The 23,278-nt window shown below is 48.7% G+C and overlaps 1 protein-coding gene across 2 annotated transcripts in view; it reads left to right on the top strand.

The window, feature by feature from the left end:
• Positions 1–23,278, top strand: part of ZMAT4 (zinc finger matrin-type 4) — a 759,632-nt gene that overhangs the window by 597,500 nt on the left and 138,854 nt on the right. For both annotated transcript variants that reach the window (XM_063962320.1, XM_063962321.1), the window contains exon 6: positions 6,733–6,829. In XM_063962320.1, coding sequence (XP_063818390.1) covers positions 6,733–6,829 — 97 coding nt within the window. The remainder of the gene's footprint in view (positions 1–6,732; positions 6,830–23,278) is intronic.

The raw sequence follows: 23,278 nt of genomic DNA, 5'->3' as shown, positions 1-23,278 counted from the left end.
GGATTGTCTGCAATACTTGTACATAGTTATTATTACAAAATCGGGTTATTATTGTTGTGAGCCATCTTGTCAGAGGCTCCTTTGTTATCATGCTGTTAACTGGGTTCAGATCACAGGTTGTACGGTGTGATTGGTGTGGCTGGTATGAGTCTTACCCGGGATTCAAAATCCTTCCTTATTGTGTACGCTCGTCCGGGCACAGTATCCTAACTGAGGCTTGGAGGAGGGTCATAGGGGGAGGAGCCAGTGCACACCAGCTAGTCCTAAAGCTTTTACTTTGTGCCCAGTCTCCTGCGGAGCCGCTATCCCCCCATGGTCCTTACGGAGTCCCCAGCATCCACTACGGACTATGAGAAATATAATTATCGGTAAGTAAATTCTTATTTTCTGTTTGGTAAATTGCAAAATAACTAAACCTGGCAAGAAAGGTCCTATAACAATTTGGATCCTGAAAGTATGGACTATCTGAATTAAACTATTGTCTGATAGTAAGAAATAAGTATTTGCATGCCGCAAGCTAATTAGATGAGGAATTGGCTGTTATATACATGCTGGTATTTTATAAACAATAATTTTTTCTGTGATGATTGGTAAAGGTATAGGATGCATTGAGCTAGAGAACAACTAAATATTGTTTTTATTGTTTTAAATATTGTTAGTGTAATTGGTTCACAGTGAGCTATTTAAACAGTATATATTTTACTATAAGCAAGTTAAAACAGCTAAAAAAATAAAAATATAAATTATTTTTAAAATATATTCTGTCAGCGCTTTCTTTTCTTGTGGTAGTGCCATTAGGAGTGTTTGTTTTGTGCACACCACAACATCTGACAATGCATCTGCTTTATTAGGATTGCTACAAGGGTGGATATTTATATTGTGTTGACCGTCAATAGATGGTGCTAGACATACCCAAAAGGCGGTGCTAGACACACCATTTCGATGGTGCACCCCCTCTTAAAACGTGGTGCGCACTCCTGTGACAGCGTCCCCTTTTTACACATGACAGACAGCGTCCCCTTTTTTACACATTACGGCAGACAGCGTCCCCTTTTTACACATTACGGCAGACAGCGTCCCCTTTTTTACACATTACGGCAGACAGCGTCCCCTTTTTTACACATTATGGCAGACAGCGTCCCTTTTTACACATTTCGGCAGACAGCGTCCCCTTCTTTACACATAATGGCAGACAGCGTCCCCTTTTTACACATAACGGCAGACAGCGTCCCCTTTTTACACATTTCGGCAGACAGCGTCCCCTTTTTACACATAACGGCAGACAGCGTCCCCTTTTTTACACATAACGGCAGACAGCGTCCCCTTTTTACACATAACGGCAGACAGCGTCCCCTTTTTTACACATTACGACAAACAGTGTCCCCTTTTTTACACATTACGGCAGACAGCGTCCCCCTTTTTACACATTAAGGCAGACAGAATAGATAGATAGATAGAATAGATATACTTACTGTTTCAGCTGGCTCAGGCTCCTCGTGCAGCTTCTGGCAGATCCCGGGCAGCCAGGGAGAAGAAGGAGTAAGAGGGAGGTGGAGGAGGGAGTCGCAACAGCGCAGTGTAATTGGTGGAGGCGCTGCTGCTGCTGTCCCTCTCCTTCACCATAGGCTGTCCTCCGCCGCTGTGAATGCTGGGAAGCGCTTCCCAGTATTCACAGCGGTGGAGGGCAGCCTATGGTGAAGGTAAGGGACAGCAGCAGCAGCGCTTACACCAATTACTCTGCGCAGCTGCGGCTCCCTCCTCCACCTCCTTCCTCCCCCTTGCCACCCCCCCCCCCCCCCCCCCCGTGGCCGGTGCGCTCCTCTCCTCCTTGGCGGCGGCACACAGCGGCAGCCAGGCAGCATGTAATGAGTCAGTTTGACTCATTACATGCCGCTCTGGCTTTGGGCCCCTTGACAGTGGCGGGCCCCAGTGCAAGGCACAGCTTGCACTGGCGGTAATTCCGCCACTGCCCGGGTCGTATGTCTGAGAGGGGTGTAAGTCTATTTCAGTAAATACAAGTCTTTCCAGCAATTTGGGGTACATAAAATTGGTGATATTGGAATAGTTTTGTTTTTAAATACAAGCTTGTTAAAAGTTGAAAAATATCAATCTGGAAGTTCAAAAATCCCTTTCCCAGCAATTCAACAGCTCCCCATATGGGTAGCAGTTGATTTATCGACGGACACAATACCAACCGTCATAATCCCATCAGCCATTGACCGGCAGTCAAAATACTGACATGTTCAAAATGCCAACATAGTCAGAGTACCGAAATTTGAAATGCCGACATGCGGTTTTAAGGAGTTTTTGCCCCAAAACAGACTTGTTCATACTTTACTGCCCCAGTGGACATGGAGGGAGAACATAATAGTGCCCGAACGAGGGGACCCGGAACCCTTAGACGGTGTCCATGTCGACCTATGCATTGACACAACCCCCCCCCCCCCCCCCCCCCAGAAAAACCCATGACTGTATTTTGACATGGTGGCGTTTCAAATGTTGGTATTCTGACTATGTCGGCATTTTGAAAAAGTCGGCATAATGATTGTCGGTATTTTGACCGTGTCTGTATTTTGACTGTAGCGATGGCTGTCGGGATTATGACCGTCGGTATTGTGTCCGTCTGTAAATCATACTGAACCCCCACATACACGTCCCACATCTTCTTACTCATTTTTGAAATTTTTTTTTTTTTTTTTAAATCACATAAAGTGTCTGCATTGGCCTTTTTTTTTACTATTTAAAGTTACGGTGGTGGGGGAGTCCTTAAAATCACTCGCTCATAGAGGTGCACACAAAACCCCACAATTCTGCAGCGATAATTGCATTCCATTATGAACTGGTGTCAACGCAAATCTTTCCTAATTGAATTCCCCATCCATGGATCCCACTTTGCAAATATATGTGACTATGGGCCTAATTCAGACCTGATCGTAGCCGTGCAAAATTTTGCGCGGCTACGATCAGCCACCCTGACAGGCGGGGGGACGCCCAGCACAGGGTTAGTCCGCCCCGCTTGTCTGGCCCTCCCCCCGCCGCACAAGTGCAAAAGCATCGCACGGCGGCGATGCTTCTGTACCTGAAGAGTAGCTCCCTACCAGCGCAGCTCCTGCGCGCTGGCAGGGAGCTACCCGTCGCTCTCCGGGTCGCGGCGGCTGCGAGTGACGTCACGCATCCACCGCGGCCGTCTCCCCGCACCCCTGTGTTGCCCGGACCGTGCCCCCAAAATGGCGGCCCAACACCGGCGGCCCACCCCCTCCCGCCCAACGAACGCATCTGCCTGATAGCATCTCTGGCACGCGCCGGCACACTGCGGCACCTGCGCAGTTCAGACCTGATCGCCCGCTGTGCGAAAACGGCCAGCAGCGATCAGGTCTGAATTAGCCCCTATAACAAGCTCGTCTTATACACATTAACACGCTGTATTTTTAGCTGCAGATTTCCCTTAAGAGAACGTTATAATTGATTGTGGTTAAAAATAAATGACATAGATCCCTCCCGATATATTGTCTGCGGTGTCTTCAAAAATAGAGTTGCTTAGTGTTCAATACCGGCCCCCGTCCTAATGCCTCAATAGCTCTCTCCATGTAATAGGCAGCCAGGGAGTGACAGGAAAAGTAATGTCCTTGACAGCAGCTGTGATTTATACAACAGTGTAATGCAAGCACAGGCTGCACGTCACTTATTATTTGGGGACAAGATGACAGCTCTGAGGAATGGAGGGAGGAGACCGGCTGTATGTAATCAATCTCTGCCCATAGTGTGATCGCTGGTGTTTATTTCTTCATCTGTTGTTTTCTAAGCACTAGCTACAGGAGACGACACAGTGGCATTTGTACCATGGCCGTATATTGTCGACACTGTCCCTCTTATGTCATCAGCATAGACTAGATGATTGCAGGAATTGTGAATTCCATTGTTGCAGGGGTATTAAGTTATGTATTGCTACCATTGCTGAACTGGGTTCAGTATGATCTGCCGACGGACACAATACCGACGGTTATAATCCCGACAGCCATTGGCCTACAGTCACAATACCGACACAGTCAAAATTCCAGTATTCATTATGCCGACGTGTTCACAAAATGCCGATATAGTCAGAATACCAACATTTGAAATGACGACATGTCAAAATACCAACACAAATTTTTCCTTTTTCTTCAATGTCAACAGAGGTCGACATGGACACGTCTAAGTGTATCACTGCGCTCGCCATGCTTCGGGAACGGTGCCTCGCTGCGCTCAGCACACAAATATATTCCCCTCCAGGTCCACTGGGATGGTAAAGCATGAACAAGTCTTTTTTGGGGCAAAAATACCTTCAAAACGCAAGTCGGTATTGTGACATGTCAGCTTTTCAAATGTCGGTATTCTGACTATGTTGGCATTTTGAACATGTCGGCATAATGTCTGTATTTTGACTGTCGGTCAATGGCTTTTGGGATTAGGACTGTCGGTATTGTGTCTGTCGGTAAACCAACTGCTACCCGCTCAATTATTAATAACTAAACACACTTGCAATCTTTTTTAAAGTAGTGGGCGACATCCAGGTGGGGGTGTGGTGTCACAGATTGAATAAATGTAGCCCCGCCCACACTAAACAAGGTATTGTGCAGTAGGGGCGGGGCCACAATGATGTGATTCAGCACAAATCTCCACGGCTGGGTACACATTAAAATGATGGTGATCTCAGGCGATGGGGCGACCGATGTAACGATACATCGGTCACCCGTACACACAGAACGTTGTAGCATGGGACCATGCAATATATTGCTCATTAGCCTCATTCAGCTGCAATGCTGTCGGCCTCTGGGTCGTCCCATCTGACGTGCAAAACAGCAGGTGGGATGCTCCAATGTTGCCATGAAATCAGGGGTACACATCAGACCATGGGGGGTCATTCCGAGTTGTTCGCTCGCAAGCTGCTTTTAGCAGCTTTGCACACGCTAAGCCGCCGCCTACTGGGAGTGAATCTTAGCATAGTAAAATTGCGAACGAAAGATTCGCAATATTGTGAAAAGAATTCTCTGTGCAGTTTCTGAGTAGCTCGAGACTTACTCTGCCAGTGTGATCAGTTCAGTGCTTGTCGTTCCTGGTTTGACGTCACAAACACACCCAGCGTTCGCCCAGACACTCCTCCGTTTCTCCAGCCACTCCCGCGTTTTTCCCAGAAACGGTAGCGTTTTTTCACACACTCCCATAAAACGACCAGTTTCCGCCCAGAAACACCCACTTCCTGTCAATCACACTACGATCACCAGAACGAAGAAAAAACCACGTAATGCCGTGAGTAAAATACCTAACTGCATAGCAAATTTACTTGGCGCAGTCGCACTGCGGACATTGCGCATGCGCATTAGCGACTAATCGCTCCGTTGCGAGAAAAAAATAACGAACGAACAACTCGGAATGACCCCCATGTGTACGATATATCACTCACGTTGCAAATAAATCCTCTGTGCGTGTGCTATCGCTAATTGGTCGCCACACGTGCGCAGTGTGGCTCAGGTGCCTGCGGAGTGGAAAAAGAATAGCTCCGCCGCCACATACTGTATGAAATCGATAGTGTGTGCCCGTCTGAAGCAGGGCCATAGGGGGTCATTCAGATCTGATCGTAGATGTGCTTCTACGATCAGTTACTCAGGCATGCGGGGAAACGCCAAGCACAGGGCTAGTCCACCCCGCATATCTCGCCCTAACCACCCCCCTCCCCCGCACTGGTGCGAAAGTATCGCACGCCAGCAATGTTTTTGCACCCGCTGAGTACCTCCCTACCTGTGCAGCCTAGCTGCGCTGGCAGGCGGCTACCCTCCGCATCCCGGATCGCAGCGGCTGCATTGTCCAGACCATGCCCCACTAATGGTGTTCTAACGCCGTTGGGCACGCCCCCTCCTGCCCCGCGACCGCCTGTCAATCAGGCAGAGGCGATCGCAGCCCTGAGATACTTTCACATCTCACTGGGATGCGCTGGCGTACTTCCCAAAGTGCTTTAGATTGCGATCGCTTCCGCTGCAGCGATCCAGTCTGAATGCCCCCCATAGTGCCCTCAGCCCGCCTCCTACACGAAGGTGACGTACAAGGGAAAATTGTACAGTATGTTACTGTTGAGAATAGATTTTATGGTCGTATTCATTCGTTTTACCCTACTGGATGGGAATTTCTTATCATAACTACAATATTGTTTTGTACCACTGCCGTTCAGCTGCATATCAGAGGTGCATACAGTTTCATAGTATGGGTACAGTACGTCTGTGTATGCTGTAGATTCCTATTAGTTGAGTGTATAGTCTAAGTACGGCAGTACAGATGGTGTAATGGTTAGCATTACTGCCTCACAGCACTGAGGTCATGGGTTTTATTCCCACCATGGCCCTAACTGTGTGGAGTTTGTATATTCTCCCCGTACTTGCGTGGGTTTCCTCCGGGTACTCCAGTTTCCTCCCACAATCCAAAAATATACTGGTAGGTTAATTGGCTCCCAACAAAATTAACCCTAGTGTGAATGTGTGTGTATATATGTGATAGGGAATATAGATTGTAAGCTCTACTGGGGCAGGGACTGATGTGAATGTTCAAATATTCTCTCTGTAAAGCGCTGCGGAATATGTGTGCGCTATATAAATAACTGGTAATAAATAAAGTACAATGGCCCTTTCATGTTTGGACATCTGCCGTTGTGTGTGAGAGATACAGTACTTAGTCTTCCTGTTGTCTTGTGTCTCCCCTCTGCAGCATTACGGAACAGCTACTCCTGTAACACCTGCAACATGGTGCTAAATTCGGTTGAGCAATATCATGCACACCTGAAGGGGGTGCGGCATCAAAACAAGTAAGTGACCAATCAAATCCGTATATATAGAGCAAAGCATAATGCTGACACTGAAGTGGCAGTTTGTTGGTAATTTCCCACTATTTTATATGATGGCTAGGCCTCTTAATAACAAAACCAAAACAAAGGGGTTGGGTACGAAATCCCGACAGTCTGGAGACCGACAGTGGAATCTGACATCCGAATCCCAACACATTCTGCTCAGTATTTTCACCCTACCCCATCCCTAACTCAAACATCCCCCTCCCGCAGCCTAACCCTAACTGTTCCCTCCCCACCATTACCAACACAGCAGCCTTGCTCTTTCCCTTCCCCTAGTGTCTAACCCTAACCCCAACCCCTACACTTACCTCTGGGCAGGGCCGAATTAAGCCTTGGTGGTGCTCGTGGCACTTTAGACAGGGGGGCCTCAGTGGAAGGGGGGGAGAGCTGTGTATGAGATTATGCATACCTCCCTCCTGGAATGGGTTGTGTTGGGAATCGGATGTATGGATTGTGGATATTAAATTTAGCCTAATGGTGCAAAAATAGCAGCAGCCTCTGTACTACTTACACACTGGGACAGGAGTAAGGAGGACTCTGTGTGTGTGTGTGTTTCTCTCTCTCTCTAGACCCTCGTTAGATAACAAGTTACACTGGGCTCCCGCCCAGGTGTGGAGAGAGCTTTAAGTGACACAGGGATCCCACCCTGTGTCACTTACAAGTCCATCCACTCTCCTCTGGTTGGGAATCTCTGTCGATAGTTCATGAAATCTGATACTCCTGTGTCTCTGACTGCACTGCATACTGTCCTGCTCGCATTCTGGTTGTTGGGATATCGTATGTATCCCCTAATAACATCCTCTCATCCAGAACAGGGAATACTTTCAAAAATGTACACAGTATAATTTGAATGTGACCGGTAAATTAGTGCAGATAGCCAAATTATATGAATGCTCAATGGAGTTCTGTTAGTGAGTAGAAGGACATCATGGATTTTAGGTTCCAATCTAAAAAGCTTTGATGGCTTCAAATAGTTTCAGGCATGTGTTAGAGGAATAACAGATGTATTACGTAGATAATGCAGTCATTTCTTCCCTTATATGATATACTGAGTCTCTACATGGTGCTTTCAGAATAGTAACGCCATGGCCTAGATTTCCCAGAGAGAAAAGATCTCACTCCAGTGAATAACTCCATTCCTCTTACTTGTAAATTCTGTTACCACTGCTCCGGAATATCTAGGCCACAGGGACTGTGTGTGCAAGGCTACAGGGGCAATTTACTATCCCTGTGACCACTGACGCCGCAATCTGCACCTTTTCTTCAGCGTCTGCACTTCCAAGGCCCAGTCCTTCTTAAGGTGTGTACACACGGTGAGATATTTTCTGACAATTTTGACTATATAGTCAAAATCACAAGAAAAGTTAGTGCAGATCGCAAGGTGAAAGTTACCTTGCGATCCCGATTCGATGCCGATGTGCAGTCTCGCCAGGTCGGCATCGCAAGAAAAGATAGACTGTGCAGGCAAGTCAATCCTTGCTAGATCGGTGTACTATCTAGTTCATCTCACATGTCAATTACATCTCACATAAGCCAAAATCTCACATATTATTTATTATTATTATCCTTTATTTATATGGTGCCACAAGGGTTCCGCAGCGCCCAATTACAGAGTACATATGCACATAATCAAAACAGGAAAACAGTGACTTACAGTTGAGGACAATATAGGACAAGTACAGGGCAACTAAGCAAATCTACACCAGTAAACAACATAGAGATAAGTTCCAGGTGGCCAAAAACTGCGGGATCTGGGCAGTTGAGGATTATTAAAGAAAAGGATAAGCACATGAGGGGAGAGGGCCCTACTCGTTAGAGCTTACATTCTAAGAGGGGGGGGGGGCGTAGACAGACAGGGGTGACACAGATGGGGTACATAGAGAGCGTGGAACAGAGGGTTAGGATGAGATTTGGCTGGGTTTGGTAAAGAAATGGGTCTTAAGAGCCCGTTTGAAGTTTTGTAGAGAGGTGGAGAGTCTGAGGGGGAGAGGTAAAGAATTCCAGAGAAAGGGAGCAGCACGTGAAAAATCTTGGAGATAGGAGTGGGAGGAAGTAATCAGAAGACAGGAGAGTCGGCGTGCATTAGCAGAGCGAAGAGGACGGGTGGGAGAGTAAAGGGAGATAAGGTCAGAGATGTAAATGGGAGAGGAGTGGGTGAGTGCTTTGTAAGTGAGTGTGAGAAGTTTGAATTGGATTCTGAAAGGGAAGGGAAGCCAGTGAAGGGCCTGTAGGAGAAGGGAGGCAGACGTAGTGCGTTTGGTGAGGAAGATGAGCCGGGCAGCAGCATTGAGGATAGATTGGAGTGGAGAGAGGTAATTGTCAGGGAGGCCAGTTAGGAGGAGATTACAGTAGTCCAGTCTGGAAATAATCAGTGAGTGAATGATGATCTTAGTGGCATCCTGGGTGAGAAAAGGTCTGATTCTGGAAATGTTTTTGAGATGAAAATGACAGGTTTGTGAGAAGTGCTGAATGTGTGGTTTGAAGGAGAGGGAGGAGTCAAGGATTACGCCAAGACAGCATACTTGGGGGCTAGGGGAGATAGTCGTGCCATCAATGGATAATGAGATTGTGGGAGGTGAGGCTGTGCGGGAGGGTGGAAAGATGATCAGCTCAGTCTTAGACATGTAGAGTTTAAGAAAGCGCTGGGACATCCAGGAAGAGATAGCAGAAAGACAGTTTGAGCTACGAGTGAGGAGAGCCATGGAGAGATATGGGGAGGAGAGGTAGATTTGAATGTCATCAGCATAGAGGTGGTATTGGAAGTTAAAAGAACTAATGAGTTCACCTAAAGAGGACGTATAGAGAGAGAAAAGGAGAGGACCAAGAACAGAGCCTTGGGGGACACCAACAGTTAGTGGAAGTGGGGGGGAGGTAGCATCATGAGAGGAGACAGAGAAGGAACGATCAGAGAGGTAGGAGGACAGCCAGGAGAGGGCAGTATCACGCAGACCAAGAGAGTGAAGGATTTGCAGAAGGAGAAGTGTCAAAAGCAGCAGAGAGGTCAAGAAGAATAAGCAGAGAGTAGTGGCCCTTAGATTTGGCTGCATGGAGGTCATTGCAGACTATTGTGAGGGCAGTTTCAGTGGAGTGGAGAGAACGGAAACCAGACTGGAATGGGTCAAGCAGTGAGTGAGAGGAAAGAAAGGCAGTGAGGCGATTATAGACAATACGCTCAAGAATTTTGGAGGCAAAGGGGAGGAGAGAGATGGGTCGATAGTTGGAGAGAGTGTTAGGATCAAGGGTAGGTTTTTTAAGAATAGGGGAGATAAGAGCATGCTTGAAAGCAGAGGGGACAGTGCCTGATGAGAGGGAGAGATTGAGAAGGTGGGCAAGATGGGAACAGGCAGAAGGAGAGAGGTAACGGAGGAGGTGGGAGGGGATAGGGTCGAGCGGGGAGGTTGTGTGGGGGGGGGGGAGGAACGGATGAGGGCCATGACTTCCTCGCCAGATACATGGGAGAAAGATGTCAGAGTTGGTAAGAGGGAACGGGAGGGGTGGCAAGGGATGGGTGGTGGCTGGTTGCTGGTCTGGTGGGATGTGATATCCTGACGTATGGAGTCAATCTTGGATGTGAAATAAGTGGCAAAGTCAAGAGCAGACAATGAGGAAGGGAGAGGAGGTGGTGGTGGGCAGAGGAGGGAGTTAACAGTGGCATAGAGGCGCCGGGGGTTGGAAGACTGGGTAGAGATGAGAATTTTGAAGTATGATTGTTTAGTGAGGGAAAGAGCAGTACTGAGGGATGAGAGCATGAATTTGAAATGGAGGAAGTCTGCTTTAGAGCGTGATTTCCTCCACTGTCGCTCGGCAGTACGTGAGCATTTTTGTAGATATCTGGTGCATTTGGTGTGCCAGGGTTGAGGTGTTGATCTGCGAGGGTGAATAGTGGTTGGCTGAGCAACAGAGTCAAGGGCAGAAGTAGTAAGAGATGCATTGTATAGGGATGTGGCTTGTTCAGGGCATGTGAGAGAGAGAGAAGAGGAGAGAGAAGTGAGTCAAACAGGGAGGATAGGGATGAGGCGTCAATAGCATCAATGTTACGCTTAGTGATGGTAGCCTTAGGAGGGAGAGATGGGGAAGCAGAGATAGATAAGTTGAAAGAGAGCAAGTGGTGGTCAGAGAGGGGAAAATGGGAATTGGAGAAATCAGAAATATCACAGCGGTGAGTGAAAACCAGATCCAGTGAGCTCCCGTTCACATAGGAGGGTGAGGTGGTCCACTGGGAGAGACCAAGTGAAGAGCTGAGGTTAAGGAGTTTAGAGGCAGGTGATTTTGTGGAGTTATCGATAGGGATGTTGAAATCACCTAGAATAATGGAGGGAATGTCAGAAAAGAGGAAGTGAGGTAGCCAGGAAGCAAAGTTGTCGAGGAATTTGAAGGAAATGCCAGGTGGACGGTAAATGACAGCAACTCGAAGATTAGTAGGTTGGTAGAGGCGTATTGCATGGACCTCAAATGTAGAGAATGTAAGAGATGGTTCTGGAGCTATAAGTTGGTATGTGTAGCTTGAGGGTAAAAGGATCCCAACACCACCCCCATGACGACCCCCTGGTCGGGGTGTGTGTGAGAATGTGAGGCCCCCAGCAGAGAGAGCAGCAGGAGAAGTGGTGTCATGGGGAGTAATCCAGGTTTCTGTAATGGTCAGGAGGTGCAGGGAGTTGGAAATGAAGAGGTCATGAGTGGGGGCCAGTTTGTTGCAAACAGATCTGGCATTCCAGAGCGCACAGGATAGGGGGTATGAGTTTGTGGGAGAGATGTGAATGAGATTATCAGGATTGCTGTAGCGTTGAGGTAGGAGTAATTTGGAAGGAAGGGATAAAGAGGGTGTAATGATGGTGCTGGGGCCTTGGCTAGGAAGGCAGACTGCAGGAGTGAGGCAGGGAGGGAGTGCAGTTTGATACTGGTGGAGGAGAGGCAGAGCCGGCCTTAGGCATAGGCAAACTAGGCAAATGCCTAGGGCATTTGGTATGCTTAGGGGCACCAGCAGCTTCTGCTGATTAAAATGATATGCGGCATGCCTATATTCGGTGTGTGACTGCGGCTGTATCTGCATGCTAAATGCTACATTACAGTGATTTCCAGGAATACACTGCAATGTAGCATTTTCGTATGCAGATACAGCCACAGTCGCACACAGAATACAGAATATTATTTTAATCAGCAGAAGCTGCTTGTGCATCCTAGCCACATAGTAATGCAAATAAGATGCATTTTCATAAACAAAAGGCGCCAGACGTAAGCAGAGCTGCCAGATGACTCATGCCAGGCATCTCCTGCAGAACTAGTGGCGGTGCTAGGGGGCACCAGCCAAAATCTTGCCTAGGGCATCATATTGGTTAGAGCCGGCTCTGAGGAGAGGCCAAAATCGTAAGCACACATAGTCCATATCTCAAGAAAAGTTAGTGAAAATCTGTGGTGCTGGGCTCCGGGGAGTTCAAGGGAAATAGCATAGTCAAAATTGGCCATAGCAAGGATCTCACCGTGTGTACACACCTTTACTATGTTAGGTTGTCAATGTCTCTCGGTCTGTTTATATTCAGTTTATTTGTTTTTAAGTTGCATCCTTCAAAATACATACACAGGGGCTGATTGCCGAGGCAAGCTTGGTTAGAGGTTTGGGAGGCACAGATGTGTCCGCATACATCTAGCCTCAATACGCCATGCATCGCGAGATGCCTGGCGTGAATGAGCCGGCAGTTCCCGGGCAGCTCTGCTACCGTAGGGCGTCTTTGTTTACTGAAAATGCATCTTACTTGCATTGCTACGCAAATAAGACGCGCAAGCAGACTTGATTTAAAATGGTATGTGGCATGCCTATATTTTGTGTCACTGTAACGTAGCATTTTGTATGCAGATACAGCCACAGTCGCACACAGAATATAGGCATGCCACATATCATTTTAATCAGCAGAGTCTGTTTATGCATCCTATTTGCATAAGAGATGCGAATTATACGTATTTTGTGGAAAAAATGCACAAAAAGACGCCCAGCGGCAGTAAACACTCTCACAAGTAGGCACGACTAAAAGGGCTGTAGAATTTGCAGCTGTGTAAACCACGTTGCACTGCAGAAAGCATAGGGTGGCCGGGGTAAAATATTTCAAAGTTGTTGGTATAGGAGTACGCTCCTGCACATTCTCCAAGATGGAAAGCTTCATTCCCTAACCAAGATGGCCGCCGGTTTCACTGCAAGCAACAGCAATTTCTCTAACGTCCTAGTGGATGCTGGGAACTCCGTAAGGACCATGGGGAATAGCGGGCTCCGAAGGAGGCTGGGCACTCTAGAAAGATTTATGACTACCTGGTGTGCACTGGCTCCTCCCACCATGACCCTCCTCCAAGCCTCAGTTAGATTTCGTGCCCGGCCGAGGTTGGATGCACACTAGGGGCTCTCCTAAGCCCTTAGAAAGAAAGTATAGATTTAGGTTTTTTATTTTCAGTGAGACCTGCTGGCAACAGGCTCACTGCAGCGAGGGACTAAGGGGAGAAGAAGCGAACTCGCCTGCTTGCAGCCGGATTGGGCTTCTTAGGCTACTGGACACCATTAGCTCCAGAGGGATCGACCGCAGGCCCAGTCCTTGGTGTTCGGTCCCGGAGCCGCGCCGCCGTCCCCCTTACAGAGCCAGAAGCAAGAAGAGGTCCGGAAAAACGGCGGCAGAAGACATCAGTCTTCACCAAGGTAGCGCACAGCACTGCAGCTGTGCGCCATTGCTCCTCATGCACACTTCACACTCCGGTCACTGAGGGTGCAGGGAGCTGGGGGGGGGCGCCCTGAGCAGCAATAAAAACACCTTGGCTGGCAAAAATACCACAATATATAGCCCCAGAGGCTATATATGTGGTAAATACCCCTGCCAGAATCCAGGAAAAAGCGGGAGAATAGGCCGCGGAAAAGGGGCGGAGCTATCTCCCTCAGACACACTGGCGCCATTTCTCCTTCACAGATCCGCTGGAAGGAAGCTCCCTGGCTCTCCCCTGCAGTCTACACTTCAGAACAGGGTAAAAACAGAGAGGGGGGGCACTAAATTTAGGCGCAATATATATATATAGAATATAAAAAGCAGCTATAGGGGACATAACTCAGTTAGTCCCTGCATTATATAGCGCTCTGGTGTGTGCTGGCATACTCTCACTCTGTCCCCCCAAAGGGCTTTTGTGGGTCCTGTCCTCATTCGGAGCATTCCTTGTGTGTGTGCGGTGTGTCGGTACGGCTGTGTCGACATGTTTGATGAGGATAATGATGTGGAGGCGGAGCAGATGCCTTTAGAAGGGATGTCACCCCCTGCGGGGCAGACTCCTGAGTGGATGGGCTTATGGAAAGTAATGAGTGCACGTATAGACTCCTTATATAAGAAAATTGACGACATGCCTAATGTGGGACAGCCGACTTCTCAGCTCGTGCCTGCCCAGGCGTCGCATGGGTCGTCAGGTGCTCTAAAACGCCCGCTACCACAAGCAGACCCAGATGTTGAGTGTCGACGACGATGAGTCTAACCTAATGCCTACTAAGGCCATTCACTGCATGATTGAGGCAATGAAAGAGGTGTTACACATTTCTGATATAAGTACAGGTACCACTAAAAAGGGTATTATGTTTGGAGAGAAAAAACTACCCGTAGTTTTTCCCCCATCAGATGAATTAAATGAAGTGTGTGAAGAAGCGTGGGCTTTCCCTGATAAAAAATTGGTAATTCCTAAGAAGGTACTAATGGCGTTCCCTTTCCCGCCAGAGGATAGGTCACGTTGGGAAACACCCCCTAGAGTGGATAAAGCGCTCACACGTTTGTCTAAAAAGGTGGCACTACCGTCTCCGGATACGGCCGCCCTCAAGGAACCTGCTGATAGAAAGCAGGAGGCGATCCTGAAGTCTGTGTATACACACACAGGCATTATACTTAGGCCAGCTATTGCGTCAGCTTGGATGTGCAGTGCTGCCGCTGCGTGGTCAGATAAACTGTCAGAAAATATTGACACATTAGACAGAGACACATGGAAGTGTTACCATATAAGGGTGAGGAATTATTTGGGGATGGTCTCTCGGACCTAGTTTCCACAGCAACGTCTGGGAAGTCAGCATTTTTACCCCATGTCCCCTCACAGCCTAAGAAGGCGCCGTTTTATCAGGTTCAGTCCTTTCGGACCCAGAAAAACAGGCGTGGAAAAGGCGGGTCCTTTCTGTCCAGAGGCAGAGGTAGGGGAAAAAGGCTGCAACAAACAGCAGGTTCCCAGGAGCAAAAGTCCTCCCCCGCTTCTTCTTCCAAGTCCGCCGCATGACGGTGGGGCTCCCCAGGCGGAGCCAGGTACGGTGGGGGGCCGCCTCAAGAATTTCAGCGATCAGTGGGCTCGCTCACAGGTGGATCCCTGGATCCTTCAAATAGTATCTCAGGGGTACAAACTGGAATTCGAGGCGTCTCCACCCCACCGGTTCCTAAAATCTGCCTTGCCGATTGCTCCCTCAGACAGGGAGGCGGTGCTAGCGGCAATTCACAAGCTGTATTCTCAGCAGGTGATAATCAAAGTACCCCTACTTCAACAAGGCCGGGGTTACTATTCCACACTATTTGTGGTACCGAAACCGGACGGTTCGGTGAGACCCATTTTAAATTTGAAATCCTTGAACACATACATAAAAAGATTCAAGTTCAAGATGGAATCGCTCAGGGCGGTTATTGCGAGCCTGGACGAGGGGGATTACATGGTATCCCTGGACATCAAGGATGCTTACTTGCATGTCCCCATTTACCATCCTCACCAGGAGTACCTCAGATTTGTGGTACAGGATTGCCATTACCAATTCCAGACGCTGCCGTTTGGACTGTCCACGGCACCGAGGGTATTTACCAAGGTTATGGCGGAAATGATGATACTCCTTCGAAAAAAGGGAGTTTTAATTATCCCGTACTTGGACGATCTCCTAATAAAAGCGAGGTCCAAGGAACAGTTGTTGGTGGGAGTAGCACTATCTCAGGAGGTGCTGCACCAGCACGGCTGGATTCTGAATATCCCAAAGTCACAGCTGGTTCCGACAACACGGCTACTGTTCCTGGGTATGATTCTGGATACAGTCCAAAAAAAAAAAAAAAGTGTTTCTCCCGGAGGAAAAAGCCAGGGAGTTGTCATCTCTAGTCAGAGACCTCCTGAAACCAAAACAGGCGATCCTGTTAACCATAGACCATATAAAAGACTCAGTCTTATATATGAGAGATGCACAAAGGTAAATCTGCCGACTGGCATCTAAAGTAAGTGCATTGTCCATTTCTGCTAGGAGAGGCTTATGGACTCGCCAGTGGACAGGAGATGCAGATTCAAAAAAGCATATCAGTGCATCGCTGCACGCGGGTCCTGGGAAAGATGGTGGCTTCTTACGAAGCAATTCCCTTTGGCAGGTTCCATGCCAGAATCTTTCAGTGGGACCTGTTGGACCAGTGGTCCGGATCGCATCTTCAGATGCATCGCTTGATAACCCTGTCTCCAAGAACCAGGGTGTCGTTACTGTGGTGGCTGCAGAGTGCCCATCTTCTAGAGGGCCGCAGGTTCGGCATACAGGACTGGGTCCTGGTGACCACGGATGCCAGCCTTCGAGGCTGGGGGGCAGTCACACAGGGAAGAAACTTCCAAGGACTATGGTCGAGTCAGGAGACTTCCCTTCACATAAATATTCTGGAACTAAGGGCCATCTACAATGCCCTAAGTCAAGCAAAATCCCTGCTCCTACACCAGCCGGTGCTGATCCAGTCAGACAACATCACGGCAGTCGCCCATGTAAATCGACAGGGCGGCACAAGAAGCAGGATGGCGATGGCGGAAGCCACAAGAATTCTCCGATGGGCGGAAAATCATGTACTAGCACTGTCAGCAGTGTTCATTCCGGGAGTGGACAACTGGGAAGCAGACTTCCTCAGCAGACACGACCTCCACCCGGGAGAGTGGGGACTTCATCCAGAAGTCTTCCAGATGCTGGTAAACCGTTGGGAAAAACCACAGGTGGACATGATGGCGTCCCGCCTCAACAAAAAGTTAAAAAGATATTGCGCCAGGTCAAGGGACACTCAGGCGATAGCTGTGGACGCTCTAGTGACACCGTGGGTGTACCAGTCGGTTTATGTGTTCCCTCCTCTGCCTCTCATACCAAAGGTATTGAGAATTATAAGAAAGCGAGGAGTAAACACCATTCTCGTGGTTCCGGATTGGCCAAGACGAGCGTGGTACCCGGAACTTCAAGAGATGCTCTCAGAGGACCCGTGGCCTCTACCGCTCAGACAGGACCTGCTACAACAGGGGCCCTGTCTGTTCCAAGACTTACCGCGGCTGCGTTTGACGGCATGGCGGTTGAACACCGGATCCTAAAGGAAAAGGGTATTCCGGAAGAAGTCATTCCTACGCTTATTAAGGCCAGGAAAGATGTTACGGCAAAGCATTATCACCGCATATGGCGGAAATATGTTGCATGGTGCGAGGCCAAAAAGGCCCCAACAGAGGAATTTCAACTAGGTCAATTTCTGCATTTCCTGCAAGCAGGAGTGAATATGGGCCTAAAATTAGGCTCCATTAAAGTACAGATCTCGGCTCTGTCGATTTTCTTTCAAAAAGAACTAGCTTCAGTACCTGAAGTTCAGACATTTGTGAAAGGAGTGCTGCATATTCAGCCCCCATTTGTGCCTCCTGTGGCACCTTGGGATCTCAACGTGATGTTGAGTTTCTTAAAATCACATTGGTTTGAGCCACTAAAAACCGTGGATCTGAAATATCTCACGTGGAAAGTGGTTATGTTATTGGCCCTGGCTTCAGCCAGGCGAGTATCAGAATTGGCGGCTTTATCATGTAAAAGACCTTATCTGATTTTCCATATGGATAGGGCAGAATTGAGGACTCGTCCCCAGTTTCTCCCTAAGGTGGTGTCAGCGTTTCACCTGAACCAGCCTATTGTGGTGCCTGCGGCTACTAAGGATTTGGAGGACTCCAAGTTGCTAGACGTTGTCAGGGCCCTGAAAATATATGTTTCCAGGACGGCTGGAGTCAGAAAATCTGACTCGCTGTTTATCCTGTATGCACCCAACAAGCTGGGTGCTCCTGCTTCTAAGCAGTCTATTGCTCGCTGGATTTGTAGTACAATTCAGCTTGCACATTCTGTGGCAGGCATGCCACAGCCAAAATCTGTAAATGCCCATTCCACAAGGAAGGTGGGCTCATCTTGGGCGGCTGCCCGAGGGGTCTCGGCTTTACAACTTTGCCGAGCAGCTACTTGGTCAGGGGCAAACTCATTTGCAAAATTCTACAAATTTGATACCCTGGCTGAGGAGGACCTGGAGTTCTCTCATTCGGTGCTACAGAGTCATCCGCACTCTCCCGCCCGTTTGGGAGCTTTGGTATAATCCCCATGGTCCTTACGGAGTTCCCAGCATCCACTAGGACGTTAGAGAAAATAAGAATTTACTCACCGGTAATTCTATTTCTCGTAGTCCGTAGTGGATGCTGGGCGCCCATCCCAAGTGCGGATTGTCTGCAATACTTGTAAATAGTTATTGTTAACTAAAGGGTTATTGTTGAGCCATCTGTTGAGAGGCTCAGTTGTTTTCATACTGTCAAACTGGATATAGTATCACGAGTTGTACGGTGTGATTGGTGTGGCTGGTAAGAGTCTTACCCGGGATTCTAAATCCTTCCTTATTATGTCTGCTCGTCCGGGCACGGTGTCCTAACTGAGGCTTGGAGGAGGGTCATGGTGGGAGGAGCCAGTGCACACCAGGTAGTCATAAATCTTTCTAGAGTGCCCAGCCTCCTTCGGAGCCCGCTATTCCCCATGGTCCTTACGGAGTTCCCAGCATCCACTACGGACTACGAGAAATAGAATTACCGGTGAGTAAATTCTTATTTTTTCTGACCCTTGAGGAAGCTGCTGTTTGCTCTGAGGAATACAGAGTATTATTCATGGGTCACTTACCGGTTGTTTACCACATCCTTGTGCCTTCTATCATCATCTTTGTGAAAGGAGACCACCCACAGGCACAGCAATCAATTGAACTTGCCGCAGACTGCTCCCACAGACCGGCATAGGAGCTCAGAGTGGTGACACAGCCTGATTGCTCTGCCTGAGCTCTCCTGGCACATGAGATGGTCCCAGTGCTGCATTAATATTGTGCACTTACTGCTAAGGGCTGGCTCCTGATTGGGATTTATATGGACCATGCCACCTTATCTGCGTACCATCATCAGACACTAGAAGAGGCACCTGCTTAACCAGTGGTTAGTGTAAGCTGCAGATCACCTGTGGGCAGGCAGGAGCAGCGTTCCCACTGCACTGACACTGAGGTGTCTCATCTGCGTATACAGCAACTGGTTCTGCTTTTATGACACCATCAGTTTATATATACCTTCCAACATCTGGAGACGGGGAAGTGGGACTATTGAAAAGTGGGCGTGGCTTCACGGGAGTGACGCGAGCCACGCCCCCATTTTCCCTCACTATAGGGGCATGCCTAGCCCTTCTGTCGAGTGACAGGAGCCTCCCAACTGCCCCCATCGCGGCACACTAAAAATCGGGACAATTGGGAGGTATGGTTTATATATAGCAGGACTGACTGGGACAATATATTTCTGTGTAATTGCCAAGTCCGGATTTGGATGCTAGGGTTCTATGTTCTAAGCGTTGGAGAGAGATAAAGCACCAGCCAATCAGCCTCTAACTGCCATGTTACAGGCTGGGTTTGAAAAAATAAGAATTTACTTACCGATAATTCTATTTCTCGTAGTCCGTAGTGGATGCTGGGGACTCCGTAAGGACCATGGGGAATAGCGGCTCCGCAGAAGACTGGGCACATCTAAAGAAAGCTTTAGGACTATCTGGTGTGCACTGGCTCCTCCCCCTATGACCCTCCTCCAAGCCTCAGTTAGGATACTGTGCCCGGACGAGCGTACACAATAAGGAAGGATTTTGAATCCCGGGTAAGACTCATACCAGCCACACCAATCACACCGTACAACTTGTGATCTGAACCCAGTTAACAGCATGATAACAGAGGAGCCTCTAGAAAAGATGGCTCACTACAGCAATAACCCGATTTTTTTTTTGGTAACAATAACTATGTACCAGTATTGCAGACAATCCGCACTTGGGATGGGCGCCCAGCATCCACTATGGACTACGAGAAATAGAATTATCAGTAAGTAAATTCTTATTTTCTCTAACGTCCTAAGTGGATGCTGGGGACTCCGTAAGGACCATGGGGATTATACCAAAGCTCCCAAACGGGCGGGAGAGTGCGGATGACTCTGCAGCACCAAATGAGAGAACTCCAGGTCCTCCTCAGCCAGGGTATCAATTTTGTAGAATTTTACAAACGTATTTGCTCCTGACCAAGTAGCTGCTCGGCAAAGTTGTAAAGCCGAGACCCCTCGGGCAGCCGCCCAAGATGAGCCCACCTTCCTTGTGGAGTGGGCATTTACAGATTTTTGGCTGTGGCAGGCCTGCCACAGAATGTGCAAGCTGAATTGTACTACAAATCCAACGAGCAATAGTCTGCTTAGAAGCAGGAGCACCCAGCTTGTTGGGTGCATACAGGATAAACAGCGAGTCAGATTTCCTGACTCCAGCCGTCCTGGAAACATATATTTTCAGGGCCCTGACAACGTCTAGCAACTTGGAGTCCTCCAAGTCCCTAGTAGCCGCAGGCACCACAATAGGTTGGTTCAGGTGAAACGCTGAAAACCACCTTAGGGAGAAACTGAGGACGAGTCCTCAATTCCGCCCTGTCCGAATGGAAAATCAGATAAGGGCTTTTACAGGATAAAGCCGCCAATTCTGACACGCGCCTGGCCCAGGCCAGGGCCAACAGCATGACCACTTTCCATGTGAGATATTTTAACTCCACAGATTTAAGTGGTTCAAACCAATGTGACTTTTGGAACCCAAAAACTACATTGAGATCCCAAAGTGCCACTGGAGGCACAAAAGGAGGCTGTATATGCAGTACCCCTTTTACAAACGTCTGAACTTCAGGGACTGAAGCTAGTTCTTTTTGGAAGAAAATTGACAGGGCCGAAATTTGAACCTTAATGGACCCCAATTTGAGGCCCATAGACACTCCTGTTTGCAGGAAATGCAGGAATCGACCCAGTTGAATTTCCTCCGTCGGGCCTTACTGGCCTCGCACCACGCAACATATTTTCGCCAAATGCGGTGATAATGTTTTGCGGTTACATCCTTCCTGGCTTTGATCAGGATAGGGATGACTTCATCCGGAATGCCTTTTTTCCTTCAGTATCCGGCGTTCAACCGCCATGCCGTCAAACGCAGCCGCGGTAAGTCTTGGAACAGACAGGGTCCCTGCTGGAGCAGGTCCCTTCTTAGAGGTAGAGGCCACGGATCCTCCGTGAGCATCTCTTGAAGTTCCGGTTACCAAGTCCTTCTTGGCCAATCCGGAGCCACGAATATAGTGCTTACTCCTCTCCATCTTATCAATCTCAGTACCTTGGGTATGAGAGGCAGAGGAGGGAACACATACACTGACTGGTACACCCACGGTGTTACCAGAGCGTCTACAGCTATTGCCTGAGGGTCCCTTGACCTGGCGCAATACCTGTCGAGTTTTTCCCAACGGTTTATAATCATGTGGAAGACTTCTGGGTGAAGTCCCCACTCTCCCGGGTGGAGGTCGTGCTGAGGAAGTCTGCTTCCCAGTTGTCCACTCCCGGAATGAATACTGCTGACAGTGCTATCACATGATTTTCCGCCCAGCGAAGAATCCTTGCAGCTTCTGCCATTGCCCTCCTGCTTCTTGTGCCACCCTGTCTGTTTACGTGGGTGACTGCCGTGATGTTGTCCGACTGGATCAACACCGGCTGACCTTGAAGCAGAGGTCTTGCTAAGCTTAGAGCATTGTAAATGGCCCTTAGCTTCAGGATATTTATGTGAAGTGATGTCTCCAGGCTTGACCATAAGCCCTGGATATTCCTTCCCTGTGTGACTGCTCCCCAGCCTCGCAGGCTGGCATCCGTGGTCACCAGGACCCAGTCCTGAATGCCGAATCTGCGGCCCTCTAGAAGATGAGCACTCTGCAACCACCACAGAAGGGACACCCTTGTCCTTGGTGACAGGGTTATCCGCTGATGCATCTGAAGATGCGACCCGGACCATTTGTCCCGCAGGTCCCACTGGAAAGTTCTTGCGTGGAATCTGCCGAATGGGATTACTTCGTAGGAAGCCACCATTTTACCCAGAACCCTTGTGCATTGATGCACTGAGACTTGGCTCGGTTTTAGGAGGTTCCTGACTAGCTCGGATAACTCCCTGGCTTTCTCCTCCGGGAGAAACACCTTTTTCTGGACTGTGTCCAGGATCATCCCTAGGAACAGAAGACAAGTCGTCGGAACCAGCTGCGATTTTGGAATATTGAGACTCCAATCGTGCTGCCGCAACACTACCTGAGATAGTGCTACACCTACCTCCAACTGTTCCCTGGATCTTACCCTTATCAGGGAATCATCCAAGTAAGGGATAACTAAAATTCCCTTCCTTCGAAGAAATATCATCATTTCGGCCATTACCTTGGTAAAGACCCGGGGTGCCGTGGACCATCCATACGGCAGCGTCTGAACTGATAGTGACAGTTCTGTACCATAAACCTGAGGTACCCTTGGTGAGAAGGGTAAATTTTGACATGAAGGTAAGCATCCTTGATGTCCCGAGACATCATGTAGTCCCCTTCTTCCAGGTTCGCAATCACTGCTCTGAGTGACTCAATCTTGAATTTGAACCTCTGTATGTAAGTGTTCAAAGATTTTAGATTTAGAATCGGTCTCACCGAGCCGTCTGGCTTCGGTACCACAACAGTGTGGAATAATACCCCGTTCCCTGTTGCAGGAGGGGTACCTTGATTATCACCTGCTGGGAATACAGCTTGTGAATGGCTTCCAAAACTGTCTCCCTGTCAGAAGGAGACATCGGTAAAGCCGACTTTAGGAAACGGCGAGGGGGAGACGTCTCGAATTCTAATTTGTACCCCTGAGATATCACCTGAAGGATCCAGGGGTCTACTTGCGAGTGAGCCCACTGCACGCTGAAATTCATTGAGACGGGCCCCCCACCATGCCTGATTCTGCTTGTAAAGCCCCAGCGTCATACTGAGGGCTTGGCAGAGGCGGGAGAGGGTTTCTGTTCCTGGGAACTGGCTGATTTCTGCAGCCTTTTTCCTCTCCCTCTGTCACGGGGCAGAAATGAGGAACCTTTTTCCCGCTTGTCCACGAAAAGACTGCGCCTGATAATACGGCATCTTCTCATGTTGAGAGGCGACCTGGGGTACAAACGTGGATTTCCCAGCTGTTGCCGTGGCCACCAGGTCTGAAAGACCGACCCCAAATAACTCCTCCCCTTAATAAGGCAATACTTCCAAATGCCGTTTGGAATACGCATCA

Source organism: Pseudophryne corroboree, chromosome 3 (genome assembly GCF_028390025.1).
Source record: "Pseudophryne corroboree isolate aPseCor3 chromosome 3, aPseCor3.hap2, whole genome shotgun sequence".
Classification (NCBI taxonomy): Eukaryota; Metazoa; Chordata; class Amphibia; order Anura; family Myobatrachidae; genus Pseudophryne; species Pseudophryne corroboree.
Note: the sequence above shows the minus strand (reverse complement) of the source record. Positions and strands in the feature narration are given on the sequence as shown.